This window comes from Hermetia illucens, chromosome 3, assembly GCF_905115235.1.
Source record: "Hermetia illucens chromosome 3, iHerIll2.2.curated.20191125, whole genome shotgun sequence".
Classification (NCBI taxonomy): Eukaryota; Metazoa; Arthropoda; class Insecta; order Diptera; family Stratiomyidae; genus Hermetia; species Hermetia illucens.
The window spans coordinates 155,451,196-155,468,281 of record NC_051851.1 but is presented as its reverse complement, the minus strand read 5'-3'; the positions used below and the strand labels follow the sequence as shown (position 1 = coordinate 155,468,281).

Below are 17,086 nucleotides of genomic sequence, written 5' to 3'. Positions count from 1 at the left end.
GCTCTCTGAGTCCGATTGTCTCAATTCCCTTAGGTCAATACTGTGAAATTTGGTAACGTCAAATGTTCTCCTTGATCCTTGTTCGATACCGTTGTCAAAAAGCGTGCTCATATTACAGAAACAAACAAGATCCTTTCGAGAAAGTCAAAGGTTTTGGTCCTTAAGGCAGCTCCTATGTTAAGCCATTACCATGCTAAAATCTGAAAAGTATATCCCCGACTTTGGGCAAGTATAGTACTTACCTTCGTCCTTCTTAGCTGACGTTTCCCTTTGTACCACGTTATAATCGCCGCCGGTCGACTTCCTGTACTTTCACAAATTACTTCGTATCGCCTGTCGGCTACCATTGAATGTGGAGCATTTGTAATATTCACTGTAAGCGGTTTTACTGCAAAAATAGAAAAGAAATATTTTTTGGTAAAGGCGTAGTATTCCATGAAGAATGCGTAGAACATTGGTTTGCTAGGACATACTGAGGATTTCCACTCTTCCAAAGCCCATATGGAAAAAAGTAGCAGAAGAAAAATAGAAAATCGCTTCCTTCGGTTACTTTTTATCATATCATCTTTCTAGCCTCAAAAAATCAAGCCTTTTGAAGTTAAAAAAGATCAAAAGGCTGCAAGGCATATGGTCAATCAAAAAATAACTTACATCGCATGTCGAGGATAAAGCTTCGCTCCTTTGGCTTCACCAGATCCGTATTGACCGCTTGACATGTGAAGACCGAATGCAAATCATTTCGCTGAACGGAAGGCCACAAAAGTCGATTTTCAATCACATCACCGGAATTATGTTCGTTTTGATTGTCCACTAAAAGTCCATTCACCAGCCAGCGTACTTGTGGTTGGGGTCGTCCTGCAAAGGAAAATCACAGAGGAATGTCAAAAAGATTTTCAGAGAAAAAGCAAGGTCAAAGCATGTGGAAAGGATAGAAAAAAATGGCACAAATCAAATAATCCTTGTTCGATTTGAATGCCGTCGAGTTCGGGGATAGAAAAGCGGATGTTGTGCAGGGCTGAGAATTGTAGCTTTGTCACTGCTACCTTGTTATGCTAGTGTTGACAAATTGAAGCTAAGACAAACTCAGCTTCGGAGATTTTCATTTCGTGAATTTTGACTCCTTTTTACTGGACCTTCTTTTTCGGTGTGGAGGACCGAGAAATTAAGTTATTCATCTAGCTCTAGTAGCATCCTTACTGCATTCCAACTGGGACTAACTGAAAATTCCAGAAAAATTCCAGGAGATTTCACCCCCGACATTCTCGACTGGTATGTCCGTAGTATAAAAGCAAAAATTTAAAAAAGCGAACCAGCAATTTTCGCTATCACAAAGAAACTTCAATAAAGAGAAAATATTTGACCACTGAAACTCAACGCCAATTCAGACTAGAGTGAAACGTATCAAGGACGAGAATTTAGAGCGCACCCAGGACTTATCCATACATTCATCATTCTAGCCGGGTCCTTTTGAATCTGACACGAGAAAAAGTCCGATGTCATTTTCAGACCATGACCAAATAGAAAATACACAGACATATCTCGAACATTGCCCTACTCCCGCTTTACGGGTGAAAAATTGGAAAAGCTGCTCAGGAAAAGCTGAAGAGGCGGCCGAAAAAATGTAGCCAGAGAAAAATCAAAGCAACCAACTTCCGGCGGCTGTATGAGGTATGTACGGCTCCCTATTTTTTCGGGGATGCTTTCCCGGACTTATTTTGATGTTCGCTGCATTTTTCCATTTGACGTTTGATGATGGAAAACTGTCTAGAACGGAATTTTTCAGTGGGAGATAGGACATTCTGTGAATTTAAGAGATTTCCTTTGAGCTCCTATTTCATTCGTTCTTGCTTACTTCGATAAAGCTGGTGGTCTGTGTATAATTGAATGTCGACTATTCTGACGAGGACTAGGAGGAACAGAAATAAACTGATGTTAGATTTCCTGAGTCCTGTTTTGAAGCGAAATTCGTTTAGCATCCGCGGTTTTTATCGTACTGCTCCATTTAGAGTGAAGTTTGATAAACAAAGCTGGTTAGAACGGCTAAAAAGTTTCCGCAAATTAAATTTTAAATGTAAAGGAATGTCATTGATTCCTGTGTGGATTGCCTTCCACAAGCCTATACAACGAAGGGTTCATGAGGGCAGGGTTGAGCTGCTAATTACGCCAACTTCATTTAACTGTGAAGTTTAGTACTCTTCCAGGCGGCGTACCGGTCGGTACAGTAGTCAGTCTATTTTACATTTTGGATTTAGCTGCAAAAATTATCCGCTAACTTTCGGCTTAATTTTTTTTATGGGTGCATTTTTTTGGTGGTGGAAATCTTAAAAAAATGCTATGCGCCAGGTTGCAAAAGTCTGTGGGATTTCCACCCACTAAAACTACCCTCACTTCTCCGCCCATATCTCCGCGGAACAACCTTGAAATATTATTTTGCAAGGTACTGGTTTCCACCAGCAAGTCACGTGTCCGTCGCGCTTTCCGGACTCGATCTAGTTCCTGCAGCTTTTCTTGTATCGCAGTTACTGTTGCGTTCAGAGCACTTTACTTTCCTTCCGACTTCAGCATCTCCACCACGAAATTGTGGGATGCGACAACTGTGTTGAGGCCTCTTTCGTTCGTTAATCTCGGCCAATGGAACATAACATGCTCCAGATCCTCGCGTGTAGCGCGCATCCGGGACTCATCTAAACCAGAGCGATAAGTACTTCCTTAGGTGGTATTTCAATTTTCCTTGCTTTTCTTCGATTCATCTCTCAATACTCCGGTGAAGACAGTGTACCTCATTCGCTAGAAGATCTAAGGGAATCATCCCCGCGATGACATACTCTGCTTTACCGGATACTGCCCAATATGCATTGTGCACCCTCAGCGCGATTAGCCGGTATGCCGAACTTACCCTTCGCTGGATAGTATATAACAGGATGGATTTCACTGCTCCTGCGATAAGCAGCCGGTGACTAGATTTTGACCCTCCAATATAAGGGATTATCCTTTTTAGGGTTGAGCTAGCCTATGCTGCCTTTTTGCGTGCATAATCCAGGTGTCCTTTGAAGTTCAACTTGGCATCGATCATTACCCCCAAGTATCTAATGATCGATTTTGAAACGACCTAGTGATTACCAACCTGGATTTTGACACTTTCATACAATTCCACGTACTGGGAGCGTTTCGGAACTACTATCACCGCCAGATTTCCTGCAAAATCAATCAACGTTGCCTCCTTTGGCATGCGAAGGCCAAGCACTCCGTCATACTTTATGTTCCACAGCAGGGGTCCCAGTACGGAAAGAACACCTGTTGCCACAACATATTCTTTCAGTCCGTCGTTCTTCCCGTACCAAATTAGTCTCTCCAATAGGTAAATTTCGATTAACCAGGCTAAGTAACCAGGGACACCCAGTTTAGCCAGGGTGCATTAATCCAACCCCAGTTGGCTAAGTTAAAGACTTTCCTGACATCCAGCGTCACTAGCGCGCAGCACTTACCAGCGGCCAACGCCTCTCAAGCCAAGTCCAGGACCGTTGTGATTGCATCGACAGTGGACCGTGCTCTGCGAAACCTATACCCAGAGACCATAAGCTAGCGACATCTTCCCCATAGTGTCTAAAAGACAGATAGGGCAATATGAAGAGGGTGCGCGGGTGGTTTTTGAAGCCTCGGTAGCAGAATCAACCTCCGCCTTTTCCACTGAAGAGGGAGGGGGGGACACTCCTTCCGCCATGGATGAGTCAAATGTGCTTATGAACCATGCGGGCTTAATTTTATCAGCCAACTTCAAGGCTTTACTTGTGGTGATTTTGGTCCATGCATCTTGTTCATTACAACCTTGTAAGCACCGCCCCACGGGGTCATTTTTGCCTCAAGGCACAACTGCTTGCAGTGATTCTGCTTACTTTCCCGTACACCTTTCTGAAGGCTACTTCGCGCTACAGCGCGATTGCTTAGTTCCACCAGAAGCTTGGTTTCTTACTGTAGTAAAACTTCCATCGCGATATTATAGAGTCGTATGCCTCAGTTACCCGCTGACATAGTTGGCTCACTTTTTGTGGCACCGTTCTTTTCGGGTCATGACCTCCTTCTAGAGCCGCCAGGAAGGTTTCTTCCTCGAAAGGTCCAGTGGATTACCTATCTATCCTGGTTTTTCCATTTCTGTTGCTCACTTGATCGTCGCCTCCTCCGTACCTGATGTCGAGAGAGATGGCCTGATGGTCACTGTGGGTGCAATGTTTACTCATTCGCAGGACCATCCCTCTCGCCAGCGAGGCACTGAAAGAAGTCAGATCGATGATTGGGCCTAGCCCTCTGCACGCATCCAACGTTGGCTAGTGCGGTGTCCAGCTGCACGAAGGTTTCAAACTGGATTTGGCCCTTGGTGTTCGTCACTCGACTTCTTCAAACTAAGGCCCACGCCTTAAAACCGCCGGCAATGATTTCGGGGCTGTGGTGTTTAACGTTCAACACGAAGTCCCCTAGCATCTCCTCATATCGCGCCAATCTTTTACTAGGAGGAACACAAAAGCTGTTAACGTCATAGGACGTCGTTGACTTTTGCCCTTACAAAACCGGCTCCCGGGTCGTTTTTCTTTGCACAACATGCATCGCGGATCTTCAGTGCAGTCTTTGATAAGATGGCCCTCATCTCCACACTTCCTGCACCTTTTCGACCTATCGTGTTCACTAGTAAATGCTACTTCAAAGTGACCGAAATCGAGGCATCTGAAGCATCTCTTGAGAGATACTTGTTCCCTAAGTCAGCACACGACCCAACCTATTTTTACCTTGCCCGCGGTAATCAGTTTAGTCACCGATTCAACTGGCAAGCTGACGATATCGGTCTGTGTACCTCCATACGCTTTCTTTATTCTTCTTATCACGATCAGGTTGAAATGTTCCCTTATCGCAGCACAGATATCCTCTTGTAATGCGACTTCGTCTAGGTCTGCGCACTTGATTACTATTTGTTGCTTTCGAGCTTCAACTTGAGCTTGCTCGTCTAGCACCTTCTTTACCTTGCCGTGAAAAATATCCGCTGTCTTCTCGTTGGATTTGTTTAGCTCCAGCATCAAGTCTCCTTCTGCGTACGATTGATATGCCCCACACTGCGGCCCAGGTCTGCCAATTCCGGATCCGCTTTGAATTTCTGAAGGATATCCTTTCTTGGAAATAATGATTATTTCCCGACGAATTTTCCTTTTTTCTTTCTGCCGCATTTTGCCGCCCATTTTTGTCCGTTGTTCGGGTTTTCGAGCTATAGATTCTTCTCCTTCTTCCCCTTTGGTTGAAGTTGGGGCCGTAATCGAAGAACTACCTTGAATTTTCGCCGACTTAGCTTTCTTCGGCGAAGAGGCCTTTTTCTTCTTGGCCGATAGCTAGGTACCAAGGGGTTCACTTATCTCGTCCCTACTCCGCTTGTCCGATATGCTCACGTATCTCCTGTTGAGGAGGTGCCACCTGCGCGTTCCACGTGACTTTGGTACGTGTCATTGAAACTTGAGACTGTTTGCATGCATCTATTATACTCCACAAAAGAATAATCGGGATGGAGGGCCCCGATTGATACAAAGATGTAGAGCACACACTTTCTCGGTTCACCAAAGTCGGTAAGGAAAAAAAGCGCCTATGGCCAATGACCCAACTATTTAATGTCCAAACATAGATACATGACGGAAAGGGTGTGACGACAGCTTTTAGTGGATTAATGTCACAGATACTTCAGTTTTATATTTTTTATAACTACTTAAATTGTAGGGTTCAGATCTACATGAATTCTTTAAAGGGATACACTTTCTGGCTGACCAACCGAAGTGGCAATTCGTTAACCTAAAATGGAGCAAAGGGAGCTTGGGTGTTAATGGCTAGGTCTCCAGTTGCAGCCGAGGGAATCCAAGCCGATGGTTGGGTCTTCTCTGATGCCAAAAATTGATCAGGTTTCCACAGTAAGCGCTATAGCCAGATTAGAAAGAAACTCCCCCTAGTTGATAGGATATCATCGTATGCATCACGTAGCTTTAATTTGAGTCGATAGGTGTATACCGCATAATGTCAAGTACAAACTTTGCCGACGAAAGTACGAATGACTGACTTAGGCAATACTGCTCCTTCCTCAATACTGTATATGAGTGTCCATTAAGTGCTCCTCGATCTGAGGATCATGATGCTGTTGGAACTCCTGGACGACTTTGCATCCAAAATAATCTGAACACCACCACGCAGTTGCTTCAAGCCAGTACGGCAGTAGAGAGAACTGGAAGACTGGATCCTTTCTTAGCCATCGGCGTTCTTGGATCAAATATTAAGAAGGTAAGGGAACAACCAGGCTGTCGGAACTACCACGGGGTTGGTATCGACAATCTGTAAGTGTCGGTTTCTGAAGCCAGTAAAGGGGATGCCTAACCGATGGCGTCTTCACCTAAAGCATGGACAAGGTGCACTGTTTCTCAAATTGCCATTGTCAAGCAACCATTGACTACTTCGATTGTCGGATGAATTGCTGCAAGATTTTTACATATGTACACTATGCAATGTAAGAATGTCAGAAGTTTTACCCTATGATCCCTTCACCAAAGAGCCAGCCATGGTTTCTGGTGGGGAAATCAAGGGCTCAAATTTCCAACATTCTGACCCATTATACGTCAATGCAAATGCTAGCTCTCGCTCTGCATCTGTATCACTCTCTTAGATTACAAGTGCATTGATTTCGTAATGGACCACTCTATTTCAGAAAGCACGGAAGGCAGATTGGACGACGTGCAAGTTAGCGCTATGATCTCTGAGGGGCGCATCAAATTCATTGCTCTAATTGAGAAAGTAGCCCAGCTGATCATATCTACCGGGCATTCTTGACACACTCTTATATTACCTGGCGTGATCTGTAGGTGATATTTATTCCCAAAACAGGGAAACCCACCTACGTGGACACAAAAAACCTTTCGACTGATCCTTTCTATTAAAAGCACTTATTAAGCCAGATGGAATCAATCATTTGTTAATCGGTTTTCCTGTTTACATGTTGGAGTGGATAAAGATCCATATAATTGTCTGAGAAAGTATGGGGTAGGTAGGTAACAGTGGCCGCTCCGAGGAGCCCAGTTAAGACCGTGATTGCTGTTATGGGAGCAGGGAGGCAGAGCCAGCCCGTAGCATTCACTAAAGAAAGCAGCTCTCCCACCTCCAGCTAGAAATCTCTCTGAGGTCCCCAAAGGATGGTTTACCCCGTATCCGTAGCCTGACTCTAGGTAGAGCTGGGAAATGCATGAGGGTTTCTCTTCCTTTTCCGCAGCTTCGGCAATGTGAATTGTAGGGTATGCCGAGCTTAGCGGCATGGTCCCCTATGGGGCAGTGCCCCGTGCAAACCGCCGTAATCTTGAATGCATTTGCCCGCATCTGGCATAGGAGCTCTCGTGATCGAGCTATGTTACAAGCGGGCCAAATTCTCCTTGACTTGGCATAGCTCGTAAGCCTTCGCCATCTTAGGCCCGCGGCTGCTTGGTAGTGCGAGTAGACTCGGCCCCCGACAGCGGCCAGCGGAACACCGAGTGTATTCGCCGAAGGACTGCCAAAAGCAGAGTCTCGCCTGGACAATCCATCAGCCCACTCATTCCCCTCTACGCTCCTATGCCCGGGAACCCAGAGGAGGGTGACCTTGAGCGTGCCACCTAGATGGTTCAGCGCATCTCTGCACTGTCCCACCAGCCTGGAAGATGTCGTCGCTGAGTACAAAGCCTTGATGGTCGCTTGGTTATCGGTCGGAATGGCCATGTTACGCTTGGGGCTCGAACTTCGCTCCAGCCATCGACAGACTTCCAATCTCGCTAGTACTTCCGCTTGGAATATACTGGCGAAATCTGGGAGATCATACGACTTGGATACACTGTGTGTATTTGAGAAAACCCCCGCGCCGACTCCATAGGCCATCTTTGATCCGTCGGGAAAGAATACTGAGTCATAACCTCGCAACACGACGCCGATCTTCACTTTGCCATGGTTGGAAGGTCCACAGCAAAGTTTCTCATGAAGTTTAGCCAGCTTGCGTGTTGCATAGTCCGTAGTGAATGCCAGATTTCCCGAGGTATTTGGCTGCCCAGTATCCGGACTAACGTAGTCTGACGGCACTGAACGCTGCAACGTATTTACTGTAGAGGTCTAGAGGGCGAAGATGCAGGAGTACATTGAGAGCATCTGCCGGGCAGGACTGCAGAGCCCGAGTAGCACCTGCACACGCGGTTCTTTGAATCCTTTTTAGCTTCATCCTATTGTATTTTTTCCTTAAAGCCTGCCACCATACAATAGAGCCGTACGTTAGGATCGGACGCACTACAGCGGTGTACATCCAGAGAACCATCCTCGGCCGGAGATCCCACTTCTTTGCAAAGGTTCTTTTGCAGGTATAGCAAGCTATACAGGCCTCCTTAAAACTAACTTCTATGTTCAGTCTCCAATTTGGCTTTGGATCCAGGATTACATACAAATACTTTACATTAGAGGAAAGAACCAATCTTTGTTCATTCAGCCGTGGTAGATGGAATTCAGGTATCCTTGTCTTGGTGGTGAATAGCATCAGTTGCGTTTTGGTTAGGTTTATGCTGAGTCCGCACCTTGCGGCCCGCAGGCACATCTTTCGCAACGCTCCTCCCATGATGTCGCTCGAGGAAAGTATACTTAGATAAAATGTTTTAGGGGTTGAATACAGACAGTGATTTTCTCTCTTTTGCTTATGGCTCCTGGCAATGATTCTCTTTTAGGATTGTAGACTTAATAATCTTCACCGATGGGTCAGTCATAGAAGGCAGATCGGAGGTATTCTCAGAAAATCCGATTATTCAACTAGGTCTATTCCTCAGAAATGACAGTGAAGATATACTATATTTTATTGCCAGCAGAAGAATATTTGTCACTAGAAGGAGGGCTTGTACGATTCAAATCTGCTCTGACAGGCGGACAGCCATATCAGCAATAAACAGCAACATCAAATGAAATCAGCTGATGCTGAGCTCCCAGCAGTTGTTGCTCCTGATGAGGATGTTAGGGAACTTGAACGTCGGAGGTAATGAGGAGACTGACAGAGTGCTTTGCTAAGGATCTGGTTACACAATGGTGGGATCAGGATGAGGTTTTCCCATTTCCTGCCGAGAGGCGAAAATCTTTGAGAAAAAACTTGAGCCTTATATAATGACATTTTTATTGGGGCTGGATTTTTTATTGGGTGTGAAATGAAAACGCTGGTCGGGCTGTTATGGGGCACCACCCTTTAAAATACTACATCCATGAGAAAAATTGGGGTTGTGTTCCCAGCTTTGTTATTTGGAGCCACTGTGAGGAAGAGGAGGAAATGGCCTATCCAACTGTCCATCTCCCTCCGAGCTCAGCGGGGGTACTTTGATAAGATTTTCCTCAACGAAGAATCTGAGCACTACCTGAGCGAACTACCCAGGCGGGAGGCCACTGAATGGGTGATTTTAGCGGACTGTACGATGGGTCTAACAAAAGCCCTGAATGCTTTGACCAACTGGAGCTCCTTCGCCGTAACCTAGCATAACACCTTTGACTTAAGGGGGCCGTATATTAGTTAAATTCTAAAAACATTCATTAATTGGAAAAAAGAATGGAGTTTATTCTGATCTTTAATTTTTATTGACCGTCAAAAGGTGAGAAACTATGGCTTGGGAGGAAGGATGTATGAATGGAAGAGTTTAATCTCGATTCCTTTTCAAAATGTTATCAAGTTATCATATAATGTGGGCAACATCATTAGTTCTGTATTAAAAATATTATGATAAGCGTCTGACAACCATCCGCAGGAGGACCCAACCTCACGATTCGTATGAGAAATCGTGCCCTTTCTTTTAGTGGTGAAAAATGTTTGGGCCTTCTTATGTTCCTCATTGTGTTAGCCGTTTATACTAGCCCGACTCATTCCAATATTTTTAGATGTTTAGGGATCCCGTAATCACACACTAGTCAATAGTGAAGATGGAGGCATGTATCCCACATTCCACATAGAATCACAAAAAGGACAAACTCCACAAACATCTCATTTAGCAACAATTTACACTACAACTTTTCATTTTTTACCACTTCAAGGAAGCATTTAAACTTCTAAAGAGCATATCCCGCGGTGACGAAGGGATTTTCCCTCTATGCATACTTTTCAAAACTACACAAACTTAGCGAAAAAAGGATGACTGTGGTCACAATACTCCCAACCACTCTTAATACCAAGCACAAGCAAGAGCCATGTTGATGCTGTCGCTTGTCGCGTTGAATAATTTCAAACACCTCCAAAATCCTTTGCCATAGTCCTTTCGAAAAGTTCCTTGAGCTTGTTCTGGGCAGATAGGAAATATGTACCACCGAAATTATATAGATGACTAGATTTGCAGGAAACTAACTTTTGCCGAGGCAACTTCATGCTAAAGAGAGAAATGAATCCCTTTTGGAAGATTTCCCGGGGACATTACGATCCGAGGGGATTTTTACTCGTAAAAAGTTTAGTGGTTGGTTTTCTTGTGTCCTTTTTGGAGAATTTTCCCGAGTTAAGTCCTGGTTCGTTTAAGATATTTTTGGCATTTAAATACTGGCCTCATGATGGGGGTTTCGATAAATGTTCAATGCAAATGTTGCTGGCGGTTAGAATTCACGGGAAAATTTCAATTTTGCTGGAAAAGGGAAATGCCTAACCCACACTATACTTTAGAGATTGCTTCGATTTTTATTTTGAATTTAAGTGGATTTTTCCAGTTCGTTTTGTTTTTGATATTGGGTCCTAAATATTTTCGAGCCCAATCGAAACTTGCCTGTCGGTTGCTCGCTAGTATTTGACGCTGAAATAAATTCTTGCCAATCAATGAGATTGAAACTTAAAGAGAAGAATGGGCGCTGATAGGCCTCCGAAGAGCAGAGACTTATAAGATCCGAATTAAAAGATGGTTTTTGTCAATAATTACATCTGACCCGAAACCTAAATCGTTGGATTCGCTGTATGAATGGCAACTTGGAGAGGAGTCAAGAACTGTTGTTATACCAATAGAGAGGTGAGGCAGCGTATGATGAGTTGCCTCTGCTCTGGACGAAACCCTCAGTCATTTTTTGGTTTTTTAATAGAGGATCTGATTAGAATCATCCATCTGTTCATTATTAACGCCCCTCGCAAGGCTATCGAAAGGCTTACAACCGCCCCGAAGATCCAGATAGACCTGAGGTGGAGCATGGAGATCCGCTGTCAACAGGCGTTTCTTAGACCCTAGTTGAGCTATTCAACAAGTTGGGAAAGCCGAAATTGGACACTTCAGGTATGATAGATTTTGTGTATTTCTTGATATTTGAGTAGACATTTGTTCTATTTGTACCTGGCTTGCAACGTATCCCAACGAAACAGGCACAACCACTGTCAGCGGCAGTGACTGATTTAAATATCTCGGGTCAATATTATTAACCAATGAAGAACTGCGTTATCAAATTGTTTCACGCATTGTCGCAACCTGGATGACTTGGCGTTCCACATATGGTGTTCTTTGTGATCGAAGTATCACCGAACGTCTCAAATCTAAAATTTACCACAATGTCGTCCATCCTGTCGCTCTCTATGGTTTTGACTGGTTTCAGCGATGAACCAGAGTCACGGCTCCCTGAATTTTTCTACCGTAAGTCAAAACGGACGTATCGCGCGCCTCTTCCACCGGTAGCGTTTTCTTGCTGGACGAAGAGTTTTAGCTTAGTCAAGGAGACCCGTTTAACCGTGCCCCGACGATGAGGCTATAATAATGTCGGTACAAGTTGGCTGGAGCGTCCATCGCAATTAAAACGTGCGTATAGGATTCGAGATCCCGGGGCATATCTGCCACGGTTTTCGCATGGTTGGTGGGTGGTGGCGGCCTTAGCTTTGACATTGCATCCTTGAACAGGCGCACCAGACTAGTAACTTTGAGTTCTGACCTGATTTCGAGAACAGGGTCACTGGGAAGGTTGCAGGTTCTCCTTGTATACCAGCTCCGCGGGACTTGCAGGAAATTCTTCGCGATTGGCTGCCCGGAAGCTAAGAAGAACGTGCGGCAAAACCAGCGACCAAGAAGAGTCGTCTTGGGCCATCATAGCGGCCTCCAGCGTCCTGTATCACCTTTAAAGCATCATAGTGGATTGCCGGTAGTACGCGTTGTCCGATGGAGTTTGAAGCTAACTCAGAGAAAAGAGAGGATTCAAACTGAATTCCCTGGTCGATGACTATAATTGCCAGCACACGAAATTGTGGAATGCAGGGGTGCCTTTCAGATGTATAGCCTCAGGCTACCGCATAAACCTATTGATGATTGTGAGGTATACCGGAAACCGTGCGAGTCTTGCAAAGAGCCAGTGATGTCGAGGTGGATTGTGTGCAAATGCTTGGTGAACCGAGGGAACACTCCTACCACTTTCCTTACATGGTTTATAGTTTTGCACTTCTGGAATGCGACGCTCTGTCTGGCCCAAGAATTAATGTCATGGACCAGAAATACTTTAAAATACTATTTAACCGAATCGTTGTCCGAATGCCTGGGTGCACCAGATCGTGAATGGGGTGAAATTCTTCCTTTCGGAAATAACACCTCACCAACCATGGGAGGCCCGTAGACCTCATGAATTCTGTCCGTCATGTCAGAACGGCCTGTGTGCTCTGCGGAAGCCTCTGAAACCACAAACACTGTAGGAGCTCGGTGCGGTGACTTTATCACCACCCAAGTGCCGCCGCCGGCCAAAGTGAATTGGGCCTCGAGTTGGAGGAATCACGCTGCCGGGCTCCTGCGCCAAATAGTGGCACCCGCGCGTATTGTTTGCGGGGGCCACGATTGCGACGTTGTAAAGTTGATGGTTCCGTGTGGAAGCGACTAGCTAGTGAACGTCACTCAATTTTTCGCCTGCTGTTGCGGAACACCGCTACTGCTGTTCATTGCCCCTTGACTTATTTTGCTCCGAATGTTGATAGGTGGTAGCGGTCGTTGGATTTATGGGGGTGCCGGTTCTCCGAGGGGGCTTGGATAGTGGTAATTGACGGGTTTGCTGTCACGAGTGAGAATTCAAACATCGTTGAAATAACCGTGAATGAAGCCGGATTTGTCAAGAACTGCGGAACTACTGACGCAATACACGCTGCACGGTTACTCATGGAGAAACACCGTGAGAAGCATCGCCCTCTTTACATTGCCTTTCTGGATCTAGAGAAAGCGTTTGACCGTGTGCCACACGAACTCATCTGGTATTCTCTACGACAACAATTAGAAGAACTCGTGCGGTGGGTTCAATTGCTCTACCACGATCCGAGAAGTAAAGTTCGAAGTATGGCGAGTGTATCAAAACCGCTTCGTGTCTCTGTTGGTGTTCATGAAGGAAGCGTCCTCTCACCACTCCTCTTTGACGACCGATCCCCATGAAACAGGCACAATCACTGTCAGCGGCAGTGATCTGCCCAGAACTGAGCAATTTAAATACCTCGGGTCAACGCTATCAGCCAATGGAGAACTGCGTTATGAAATTGCTTCACGCATTAACGCAACCCTGGATGAAGTGGCATTCCACAACTGGTGTCCTTTGTGATCGACGTATCAACGAACGTCTCAAATCAAAAATTTACCGGAATGTCGTCCGTCCAGTCGCTCTCTATGGTTCTGAGTGTTGGCCGACCATAAAAGACAATGAACGGCGTCTTGCGGTAATGGAGACGAAGATGCTACGTTGGACTAGTGGGGTCACACGTTTAGATCACATCCGAAATGAGGATATCCGCGATCGTTATGGGGTTGCACCGATAGTGGAAAAGTTGCGAGAGAGGCGTCTTCGATGGTATGGTCACGCAATTCGTGCAAACGAGAATTCATTTGCAGAGATTGGTCTGAACATCGAAGTCGATGGTAAACGACCAAAAGGCAGACCTAAGCAACGGTGGCTTGATACGCTGGATGGGGATTTGAAAGCCTCGAGATTGCACCCAGATCAGGCATTCGATAGAGCCAAATGGCGAAGCCGATCACGACGAGCCGACCCCGCTTGTGAACGGGACAAAGGCTGAAGAAAAAGAAGAAGAAAGATGGGACTGAAACTCAAGATCAAAAATTGATGGATGGTGATGCAGCTCATTTTAATGGAGCACTAAATTCCGCTAGAGAGTAAGAGGCGAATTCAGATTGCAAATAAAACGTACCATTCTATTCTGGATTAGCGTAACCTGTATGAAGTGCCGTTCGACAATTGGTGTGGTGTGATCGACTTATTACCGATCATCTCGAATCGAAAATTTGCCGAATCGTCCGTTCTGTCGCCCTCTATGGTTCTGAGTGTTAGCCGACTATAAAAGACAATGAACGGAGTCTTGCGGTAGTGGAGGCGAAGATGTTGCGTTGTACTAGTGGCGTGACCCGTTTTATTCACATCCGAAATGAGGATATCCGCGATCGATATAGGGTTGCACCGATCCTGGAAAAATTGGGAGGGCGGTGTCTTTGATAGTTTGGTCATGTGATTCGCGCTACCGAGAATTTATTTCCCAAGATTGGTCTGAACATCGAAGTCGATGGTAAGCAATCAAAAGGCCGGCCGAATAAAGGGTGGCTTCATACGCTGAATAGGGACATGAAAGCCTGGTGACTGCATCTAGAGCAGGCCTTTGATAGAACAAAATGACGCAACCGATTACGACGAGCTAACCTCGCTTGTGAAAGAGAGAAAGGCCAAAGAAAAAAGAAGATGAGAAGGAGCTGAAACCAATTTTTCAGCTCGGAGGAAAATGTTATTTTGTTTTGGAAGTTAAAATTGAAAGAGGTATTAGAGAATTTGACCATACTATATGCCATAGACGTGATTTGTTGGTCAGGGCTTCGATTATTTGTTGAACAAACTAATATAATAGCATATTATCCCGAATGTATTAGTAATCCGTTTGTGTAGGGTTAGCTTAGGTCAGTCTGTAAGCGCCTGCCCATCAGATGAAATATATAGATGAAGGGATTGAAGTTCTTTATATGCTTATAGACCTAGAGAACATTGACGTCCATTCTTTCATTATGGGTGATTTGGGCAATAAATAAAATCTAGGCGGGCTCAAAACTCGAGACTGCAAAAGCTGATAGCAAAACTTTTAATTCACACATTCAAAGTAGAAATCCACTCAATACTTTAAATAAGCAGCCTACAGAACAGGTAGTTTTTCGGGCTGCTTTTTTAGCCATTGATCATATACAAGCCTTACATCTGTTGCTGCAAAAAGCAAAAGATTGTCGAATTCAATTTTCTAGCGTCTGTAGAACGCTGAATACGTGTGACGCGCAGAAAACATGTAGAGCTCCTACAGACTCTTGACGATATATAATCATCATCATCAACGGCGTAACAATAAGTATCCGGTCTAGGCCTGCTTTAATAAGGAACTCCAGACATCCCGGTTTTGCGCCGAAGTCCACCAATTCGATATCCCTAAAAGCTGTCTGACGTCCTGACCTACGCCATCGTTCCATCTCAGGCAGGGTCTGCCTCGTCAACTTTTTCTACCATGGATATTGCCCTTATAGACTTTCCGGGCTGGATCATCCTCATTCACACCACACCGTAACCTATTGAACCGGGTTTTATCTACAACCAGATGATCATAGATTTCGTCGTTATGTAGGTTACAGAATCGTCCACGCTCATGTAGAGGGCCAAAAAATCTTCGGAGGATTTTTCTCTCGAATGCGGCCAAGAGTCCGCAATTTTTCTTGCTAAGAAACCTGGTCTCCGAGGAATACATAAGGATTGACAAGATCATTGTCTTGTACAGTAAGACCTTTCACCCTATGGTGAGACGTGAGAACTTAAAGTGAATGGTGCTTCCCGCATTTACATTGGCATCGCGAATCGTTTTCTCGAGGGCCAGGTTAAAGAGGACGCATGATAGGGCGTCCCCTTGTCTTAGAACGTTGTCGATGTTGAATGGTTCGAGAGCGATCCTGCTGCTTTTATCTGGCCAAGCACATTGGTCAGTGTCAGCCTAGTCAATCTTATCAATTTCGTCGGGATACCGAATTCTCTCATGGCCGTGTACAGTTTTACCCTGGCTATGCTATCATAGGCGGCTTTAAAGTCGATGAAAAGATGCAGGAACTGATGTCCATATTGCAACAGTTTTTCATTGCTTGCCGAAGAGAGAAAATTTGATGTGGTGCTGATTTGCCTAGAGTGGACCCTCTTTGGTATGGGTCAATGATGTTCTGGGGGAATGCGTATCCTGCCTAGCAAGATAACGATTAGAATATCTTATAGATGGTACTCAGCAACGTGATACTTCTATAATTACTGCACTGTGTGATATCTCCCTTTTTATGTATGGGACAGATAATGCCTGTTTGTCAATCGTCAGGCAGTGATTTCCCACTCCTTGAGTACAAGTTGATGAACCACTTGGTGTAATCGATTGTCTCCATATCTAACCAATTCGGCTGTAATTCCATCGGCTCCTGGCGAGTTATGATGTTTAAGCCGTCCTACGTTCGTCATCTTCAGTTGGCGGGACCTCCAACTCGTCGATGTTTAGGTTGTTCAGTAGTTCGCCAAAGTACTCAACCCATCAGATTTCTCTCTTTGTCTCGGCGGGATGAACATTGAGGTGTGTAAGGCTTCATCCCACTGACTTGTTGGTAAAACTTCCGCGCCTGGTGCGAATGCTCCCGCTACTTTTCAAGTTCACAGACTTGTTGGTTCTCCCAGGTTTCCTTTTTCCTTTGGCGAATTCGCTGTAGCTAGATTGAATTCATCGTCAAGCCACCCTTTCCGACTTTTCTTCCGGCGGGGGCCAAGTATGTTTGTGATCCTATCAATGATAACGTTCTTTAGGTGATTGTGAAAATCATTTGTTGATGCTTCATCTCCAGGATTTCTGTTGATTGCGATTATTGCGGCATCCATTTCACCCTTACAGGTGTTGCGGAGGGCTGTGTTGTGAATGGTTTCGGTATTCCTTCTCACCTGACTGTCAGAGGGGATTGTAGGTGGTGTCGTAATTCGTGTTCGGAGCACTATGCCAACGAGATAGTAGCCCGAGTCTATATTGGCCCCCTATATGTTCTTACATTCATAAGGCTGAGAGGTC

The 17,086-nt window shown here is 45.1% G+C and overlaps 1 protein-coding gene across 1 annotated transcript in view; it reads right to left on the bottom strand.

Annotated features, from left to right (window-relative positions):
* LOC119652819 (irregular chiasm C-roughest protein) overlaps window positions 1-17,086 on the bottom strand; it is a 626,589-nt gene that overhangs the window by 219,676 nt on the left and 389,827 nt on the right. The window contains exons 7-8 of the mRNA XM_038057146.1: window positions 652-855; window positions 243-388 (exon numbers count right to left, since the gene is read on the bottom strand). Of these exons, the coding sequence (XP_037913074.1) occupies window positions 243-388; window positions 652-855 (350 nt within the window). The remainder of the gene's footprint in view (window positions 1-242; window positions 389-651; window positions 856-17,086) is intronic.